The sequence below is a fragment of the Salmo salar genome, chromosome ssa14, assembly GCF_905237065.1.
Source record: "Salmo salar chromosome ssa14, Ssal_v3.1, whole genome shotgun sequence".
In the NCBI taxonomy this organism is placed as follows: Eukaryota; Metazoa; Chordata; class Actinopteri; order Salmoniformes; family Salmonidae; genus Salmo; species Salmo salar.
The window spans coordinates 82321389-82330707 of NC_059455.1; the positions used below are offsets into that span (position 1 = coordinate 82321389).

The 9319-nt window shown below is 43.4% G+C and overlaps 1 protein-coding gene across 1 annotated transcript in view; it reads left to right on the forward strand.

Moving 5' to 3' along the window:
* LOC106570417 (src-like-adapter) overlaps nt 1–9006 on the forward strand; it is a 28361-nt gene extending 19355 nt beyond the window's left edge. Inside the window, exons 7-8 of the mRNA XM_014142719.2 lie at nt 5685–5817; nt 6001–9006. Of these exons, the coding sequence (XP_013998194.1) occupies nt 5685–5817; nt 6001–6220 (353 nt within the window). The 3' untranslated portion in view covers nt 6221–9006. The remainder of the gene's footprint in view (nt 1–5684; nt 5818–6000) is intronic.
* The last annotated feature ends 313 nt before the right edge of the window (nt 9007–9319 follow it).

Below are 9319 nucleotides of genomic sequence, written 5' to 3' on the forward strand. Positions count from 1 at the left end.
ACACTGTCCGATTTCAAAAAGGCTTTACAACGAAAGCAAAACATTAGATTATGTCAGCAGAGTACCAAGCCAGAAATAATCAGACACCCATTTTTCAAGCTAGCATATAATGTCACAAAAACCCAGAAGACAGCTAAATGCAGCACTAACCTTTGATGATCTTCATCAGATGACAACCCTAGGACATTATGTTATACAATACATGCATGTTTTGTTCAATCAAGTTCATATTTATATCAAAAACCAGCTTTTTACATTAGCATGTGACTTTCAGAACTAGCAAATTCCCCGCAAACTTCCGGGGAATTCGCTAACAATTTACTAAATTACTCACGATAAACGTTCACAAAAAACACAATTATTTTAAGAATTATAGATACAGAACTCCTCTATGCACTCGATATGTCCGATTTTAAAATAGCTTTTTGGTGAAAGCACATTTTGCAATATTCTAAGTACATAGCCCAGGCATCACGGGCTAGCTATTTAGACACCCGGCAAGTTTAGCACTCACCAATATCAGGTTTACTATTATAAAAGTTTGATTACCTTTTGTTGTCTTCGTCAGAATGCACTCCCAGGACTCCTACTTCAATAACAAATGTTGGTTTGGTCCAAAATAATCCATCGTTATATCCGAATAGCGGCGTTTTGTTCGTGCGTCCCAGACACTATCCGAATGGTAAAGAAGGGTCGCGTGCATGGCGCAATTAGTGACAAAAAAAATCTAAATATTCCATTACCGTACTTCGAAGCATGTCAACCGCTGTTTAAAATCAATTTTTATGCCATTTTTCTCGTAAAAAAGCGATAATATTCCGACCGGGAATGTCCATTTAGCTAAACAGAGGAAAGTAAACAAAGCTTTCGGTCGACGCGGGCACGAGCCTGAGTCTCACAGTACTGTAACCAGCCACTACCCAAACGCGCTACTTTTTTTCAGCCAGAGCCTGCAAAGCCACGATTCAGCTTTTTACCGCCTTCTGAGACCCTATGGCAGCCGTAGGAAGTGTCACGGGACAGCTAAGATCCTCACTCTTCAATAAACAGAGACAAGAAGAACGACACCTTGTCAGACAGGCCACTTTCTGCATGAAACCTTCTCAGTTTTTTGCCTGCCAAATTAGTTCTGTTATACTCACAGACACCATTCAAACAGTTTTAGAAACTTTAGGGTGTTTTCTATCCATATGTAATAAGTATATGCATATTCTAGTTACTGGGTAGGAGTGGTAACCAGATTAAATCGGGTACGTTTTTTATCCGGCGGTGTAAATACTGCCCCCTAGCCCTAACAGGTTAAGCACTCATCTTGGAGGGCAGTTCCATCACATTGCCACAATGTCTGTGCTCACATGGCTGTTGTTACTGACTCGGCAAAAGTTTATGTGAAAAACAATTATCTCATTTAGAAGGCTAAAATCACATTTAATCTTCTCACAAATAGTTTCATATTTAATCATATGTTTTACAACATTTAGATGTAAATCCGATAACTAGGACGTGTACACTTGCAGAGTTAGTTATCTTGTTATACCATCCCTAATGACGTCACAAAACAACAACAGATATGATTATTATTATTTGGATCCCCACCAACCATTTCCCACATTCTTTATGTTAGAAATATTGTTTCAATGTCCAGTCTTTTGCTGTTAAAGTTTTGGCCAAGTGTCTCTCTGTTGTAACACTCAGACACTCCATTCTCAATACTGCAAAGGCAAGAGAGAAAAATAAAAAAGTTCCCCCCTTCCTCTCTGGTGGGAAAGCGAGGGGGAGGGGGGCTGGCTATCTTTGATCCTCACCCAGGAGTGCATCCATACACCCATTCTCTCCAGCCCTTTTCAAACAAATAACAGATTGTAGCAGTTTCTTGTTGTTTTGGTGTGCATTGAGAGCATTTTAGCTATCTTTTGCTGGATCTCCTTTAGCTATTCATTACTATCGTTTGCGTCTCCAAGTTGCTCTTTGTCTTTTACTCTGGGGAAGCCATGGATTGTTGGATTTGTGTTGCCGCGCCACTTTACAAACTGATTAGTTCAGAAATAGATGGAAGGGGTGGAGGGGAGCTGAAGGTTGGGACTAAAAACAACAGAAAAACAAGATAACTAGTGTATACTAAACTCAGCAAAAAAAGAAACATCCCTTTATCAGGACCCTGTCTTTCAAAGATAATTCGTAAAAATTCAAATCACTTTACAGATCTTCATTGTAAAGGGTTTAAACACTGTTTCACATGGTTGTTCAATGAACCATAAACAATTCATGAACATGCACCTGTGGAACGGTCGTTAAGACTTACAGACGGTAGGCAATTAAGGTCACAGTTATGAAAACTTAGGACACTAAAGAGGCCTTTCTACGGACTCTGAAAAACACCAAAAGAAAGATGCCCAGGGTCCCTACTCATCTGCATGAACGTGTGTTAGGCATGTTGCAAGGAGGCATGAGGACTGCAGATGTGGCCAAGGCAATAAATTGCAATGTCCGTACTGTGAGACGCCTAAGACAGCGCTACAGGGAGACAGGATGGACAGCTGAACGTCCTCGCAGTGGCACCCACGTGTAACAACACCTGCACAGGATTGGTGCATCCGAACAACACACCTGCGGGACAGGTACAGGATGGCAACAACAACTGCCCAAGTTACACCAGGAACACACAATCCCTCCATCAGTGCTCAGACTGTTCGCAATAGGCTGAGAGAGGCTGGACTGAGGGCTTGTAAACCTGTTGTAAGGCAGGTCCTCACTTGACATCACCGGCAACAACGTCGCCTATGGGCACAAACCCACCGTCGCTGGACCAGACAGGATTGGCAAAAAGTGTTCTTCACTGACAAGTCGCGGTTTTGTCTCATCAGGGGTGATGGTCAGATTCGCGTTTATCGTCGAAGGAATGACCGTTACACCGAGACCTGTACTCTGGAGCGGGATCGATTTGAAGGTGGAGGGTCCGTCATGGTATGGGGCTGTGTGTCATAGCATCATCGGACTGAGCTTGTGTCATTGCAGGCAATCTCAATGCTGTGCGTTACAGGGAAGACATCCTCCTCCCTCATGTGGTACCCTTCCTGCAGGCTCATCCTGACATGACCCTCCTGCATGACAATGCCACCAGCCATACTGCTCGTTCTGTGCGTGATTACCTGCAAGACAGGAATGTCAGTCTTCTGCCATGGCCAGCTAAGAGCCCGGATCTCAATCCCCTTGAGCACGTCTGGGACCTGATGGATCGGAGGGTGAGGGCTAGGGCTAGGGCTAGGGCCATTCCCCCCAGAAATGTCTGGGAACTTGCAGGTGCCTTGGTGGAAGAGTGGGGTAACATCTCACAGTAAGAACAGGCAAATCTGGTGCAGTCCATGAGGAGGAGATGCACTGCAGTACTTAACCTCTTGGGGCTAGGTGGGACGCTAGCGTGCCACCCGTGGTGCACTCCATCAACAGCAGGTGCATTTCAAGAGCGGCAAATTTGAATCCAAATAAATGTCAAAATTCAAATTTTTCAAAAATACAACTATTTTACACCATTTGAAAGATAAACATCTCCTTAATCTAACCACGTTTTACGATTTCAAAAAGGTTTTACGGCGAAAGCATAAATTTAGAGTATGTTAGGACAGTACATTTACAAGAGTTGTGTGTAATGTTTTGTCAAGTCAAAGACAGGGTCACCAAAACCATAAAACCAGCTAAAATGATGCACTAACCTTTTACAATCTCCATCAGATGACACTCCTAGGACATTATGTTAGACAATGCATGCATTTTTAGTTCTATCAAGTTCATATTTATATCCAAAAACAGCGTTTTACTACGGCATTGATGTTGAGGAAATCGTTTCCCTCCAATAACCGGCAGTCAAGTCAGCGTCACAAATTAAATAATTAAAATTAGAAAACATTGGTAAAATATTATATTGTCATTTAAAGAATTATAGATTTACATCTCTTGAACGCAATCAACTTGCCAGATTTAAAAATAACCTTACTGGGAAATCACACTTTGCAATAATCTGAGCACTGCGCCCAGAAAAATACGCGTTGCGATACAGACTAGACGTCATGTTGGGGAGATCTAAAATCGAAAATACTATGTAAATAATCCATTACCTTTGATTCTCTTCATCAGATGTCACTTCCAGGTATCACAGGTCCATAACGAATGTAGTTTTGTTCAAAAAAGCTCATCATTTATGTCCAAAAATCTCCGTCTCGTTAGCACATGATGTAAGCCAGCCGGACTTCTCGTCATGAACGAGGGGAAAAAATATATTTCCGTTCGTTCAAACATGTCAAACGTTGTATAGCATAAATCATTAGGGCCTTTTTTAACCAGAACATGAATAATATTCAAGGTGGACGAATGCATACTCTTTTATAACGTATTGGAACGAGGGTACCCAACATGAACTCGCGCGCCAGGTGTCTAATGGGACATCATCGTTCCATGGCTCTTGTTCGGTCAGATCTCCCTCCAGAAGACTCAAAACACTTTGTAAAGGCTGGTGACATCTAGTGGAAGCAATAGGAAGTGCCAAAATATTCCTAAGCCCCTGTGTTTTTCAATGGGATAGGTTTAAAGTCAATACAACACATCAGGTATCCACTTCCTGTCAGAAAATGTCTCAGGGTTTTGCCTGCCAAATGAGTTCTGTTATACTCACAGACACCATTCAAACAGTTTTGGAAACTTTAGAGTGTTTTCTATCCATATATAATAAGTATATGCATATTCTAGTTACTGGGTAGGATTAGTAACCAGATTAAATCGGGTACATTTTTTTTATCCAGACGTGCAAATGCTGCCCCCTAGACCCAACAGGTTAATGCAGCTGGTGGCCACACCAGATGCTGACTGTTACTTTTGATTTTGACCCCCCTTTGTTCAGGGACACATTATTCAATTTCTGTTAGTCACATGTCTGTGGAACCTGTTCAGTTTATGTCTCAGTTGTTGAATCTTGTTATGTTCATTCAAATATTTACAAATGTTAAGTTAGCTGAAAATAAATGCAGTTGACAGTGAGAGGACGTTTATTTTTTTGCTGAGTTTATGTCCGTAAAATCGAAATAGATTCAGAACTTTTGTGAAACATCAAAGCACAGTTGAAAATATATGGCAAATAGAAATGTTCTTCACAGATAGATGGGAGGGGTTGAGGGTAGCTGAAGGATGGGACTAAAAACAAACAAAAAATAACTCATGTACTAAATACTGTGACCGTAAAATGTATATAGTATGTATAAGCTGGAAGTAGAAGCCCAAGTGTTGTTGTTCATTGGTTTACTCCAATTAGGGGAGGGGTGGTATTGTTAGGTGAAAATAAAAACTGATTGGTTTGCTGTTGTACATAACTGACCGCTCACTCTCTCCCAGTTGCTTTGGGATATATTGATCTATGGATTTTAAAGGTTTAATTGTCTGGCTTTTACCTATAACCACAGTTTTGTCGGTACAAAACGGAGCTACTCACACCCAATGCTTCTTATCGGTATGCGCATGCACCTCCTAACTAGACCATATGAATGTTTTAGAAGGCAGAGTTTGTGTGTATGTGTGTGCTTGTGCTTGTAAGGTAACATTCATGTCATGAGCGCTTGTGAGCATACAGTATGTTTTTGTTTTTGATTACATACAGTGTATGTGTCTGTGTCTAACACAGTCCATCTCTGATCTCCTAGACTCTGCAGATGGTCTGTGTTGTGTTCTCACTGGCCCGTGTCTGTCTAGGACTATCAGCCCCATAGACATCACCTCTCAGCCACCCCCTGTAGCGATGCGACACAACAACTTTGACTGGAAGAAAATAGACAGGTACAGACCCATAGTTTAGTATCATTCGTTGCAGCTCTCATATCTCTGCAATCAAATAGTAGTCCTGCTTTCTGGCCAATGGAAAACATGGCTTGTGGGAAAACTGGGAAGATGTGACTCTGCATGATTGGCTGAAACATGTTCTAATCACCCCTCTCTCTATATATATGAACCAATCAACAGGAAAGATCTGATCAGCGCAGGGGCTGCGCAGGGCCAGGAGAACAGGAATGCCATGGTGAGCTACGGTGTCAGAAACAGCATGGCCTCTTACCTCTCTCTGGTCGGGGATCATGACCCAGGACAGCAGAAGAAGAACCGGAAGAAGAAGAGCAAATCTGTCTGTGTGATCCCCGACCACAGCCTCAGCCATATGGACTTAGATGAGGACTATGATATGTAGTGGCCTGGATGGTGCAACACTTAGTTCTGCAAACCCCAGCACACATATATAACCTAGGCTAGTGGTTCCCTTTCAGTCAGTTAACTTCGGTACAACATATTAAAGGGGAGTTGCACTCTCGCTTCTTCGGTTGAAGGATGTATAATCACGCCTGACAAGGCCAATGAAATCCACACCTCACTGGAAGTCCCGCCTTCCACAGGTGATAAACGTGAGGCTCAGATTCATTCCTTCAATTTAATACCACTTTTCACCGAGCACAGGAATAGGTGGTGCTGGGCCAAACAGGTGTTGTACCTCATTTCCCTCCTTCAGGGAACAGTAATTATAGTCATAACGTTACATTTTCTTTCAGTCAGTCAACACACTATGGGGAAATATTATCACACCCCAAGCCGAGATGAGCTAGCTATTACTAGCTATTCCTGCCTCGCCACGGTGGAGTTGCTGGGGTAGCTCTCTTGTTTAGTATTCATACTGTTAAGTTGCTTGGTGATTCTAAACGGACTCGCTGCTATCAAAGAGGCTAGCTAGCCTGGCTTAAGCTAAGTCTCTGTCCACAAGTGGGTGCCCCTCCCTCATTACTGAGATGCATTGCTGATTCCTGCCTGTAGCTCAGTAGTCCCTATGAGGTGTCTAGTTGAGGTGCAGATCTTTTATCCAGGTGGGGCCCTCTCTCTCAGGAGTGGAGGGTTCACCCCTGGGTGGTCTCCCTAATATGGGAAATGTTCAGCAGGGCCGACGTAGATCTTTAAGCATTACGAGAAAACGATGAGGGATCCGAGTGACCTGTTGGGAACGGGCGCTCTGGCACACCAGTGGCCTTAGATCCTCCTTTACACGTTTCCGCCAGTGGTTCTGATTCAGCCCACATTGGAGAGGGTGCGCCGGGAAGGTTTATCATTGAAACTTGTAGCTCCCTGTGGCTCAGGCAGCCTTGGTTCATGGAGATTGTTATTGTTTGCCTTTTAGGCGGAGACCCATGGCAACTCCTGGCAGCGCAGGGATCTGTTGTTCCAGACGCACGGGCAGGTTTGGCACGCGAGGCCTGAGATTTGGTTACTATGGACCTGGCCCCTGAGAGGGCTGATCTGATGGCTAGAGGTTTACCGCTGAATGTTATTGCTAACATTCAGTCAGCAAGTGCTCCCTCCATGAGAGGGCTGTATGAGTATAAGTGGCAAGTGTTTGAGCTCTGGTGCCAAGATAAAGGGCTGGTTCATTTTCAGGGCTCTGGGAAATACGTATGTTTCTACAGGAGCTTTAAAAGCATTCTCCACTTTAAAAGTATATATGACCGCTATCTCAGCATGTGGGAATTGACTGAGCCTCACCAGGTGCTCACCCACTGGTGTTGCAGTTCCTGTAAGGTGTACACCCTTCCTGTACTCAGTTCGCCCCGGTCGACTCTAAGGTGACTTTGTGTCCAAATGTGGCCTTTGCCCCAAAAGTAATGGCCATGCCCTACAAGTCCTTAGCTTTTGAGGTGTTTCCCTTTTTGCCTCCTCCATTTGCTTCTGAAGAGCAACAGAGGTTACATGCCCTGTGTCTGGTGCAAGTTCTACGCACATACATTGAACAACCTGGGATATCTGGTTGTGTGACCAGCTTTTTGTCTGTTTTGCTAATCCAGCTCAGCTGCAGGGCACTCTGGGAGCAGTGTCTCTCCCACTGGATTGTGGAGGCTATCTCCTGCCATAAAACAGCAAGGGACAAGGGTTACCTAGTGGAGTACGCACCCACTCCACCAGGGGGCTGGCAGCATTTTGGCCGTTGTTTAAAGGGTTGACTACAGGAGATATTTGTGCGAGTTGGGCATCACCACACACTTTTGTAAGGTTTTATCACTTGGATGTCACTAATCCCAGTGTAGCCCACAGGGTGCTTACAGCTGGGACAGTGGAAAGTCACTAGGCGGGTCTTCCAGCGAGGTGCGGATTTCATTGGCCTTGTCAGGTGCAATTGTATATACGTCAACCAATGTCGAGAGAGTGAGACTCCACATTGTATGTTGTACCTTATTTCCCTCCTTCAGGGAACCGTAGTTATAGTCATAACGTTACATTCTCAAACTTCTCCTCAGGGACCCCCAGACTTTCCATGTATTTTATCTATTCTAGAGCTAGCACACCTGATTACACTTTTCAACTTATCAACATGCCCTTGACTAGGTGAATCACGTGAGCTAGTTCAGGGCTGCAACTAAATTGTGAAACATCTGGGGGTCCCAGAGGAGAGATTTGAGAAGTGCTGGCATGAGTTTGAATCTGAACCACTGCCCTTCTCAACTACTGCTATCTTTCCTGTCTCCTCTTCACTGTCCTATCTAAATAACAAAAAGCACACAACAAATATGTTTAAAAGAAGGACTAAGAGACTTAGAGGCCAGCTACTCTATTTAGGATATTAACATCTGTTATGAGATACTATTTTTCCTCCAAAGCACACATTTGTCCTTATCTGAGCCTTTGGGATTGATCTGAGAAGGAATTTCCCGTGGGGTAAATCAACTGTGAATTTGAAGTCCGTCTGGAATCCAGAGCACTGACCGAGTGTCCTGCCAGAGTACAAAACATGTTAGCGTCATGACAGTTGATCGATGTAAGACTTGAATGCTATGTTATGGATGTCTACTGTGTGCAAATGTGTAATTTATGGATGTGTGTGTCTGTCAGCATGTCAATGTAAATTGTTACAGTTTCAGAACCTTTTGCCTAACCCTTGCAAACTGATTTCAGTTGAGTGTACAAGTTGCTCATATAAATAAAAGTTCATTCTCATATTAATCTCGGCACCCAGAACCAAATATTGTGTGTGCGCTGGTCTGACCAGCTCGTCTGTCACAAGAGACTAGCCATAACATAAGGTTAATTCTGGAAGGGATATAGAGAGTTATGTCCAGAGAAGCCATAATAAGTTGATAAAACATCACGTTAGAAGATGACTGCTGAGAACAATTTGTCCTCTTGTGTGTAACCCAGGGCTTCAAGTATGCACCAAATTGCAGATTGCAGTTGAGATTACATTAAAAGTGCATGTTGCAAGTGAGCAATGTCGTTCGAGATTCTGCACAGATTTTTACAGCAATTGTGAAGATCT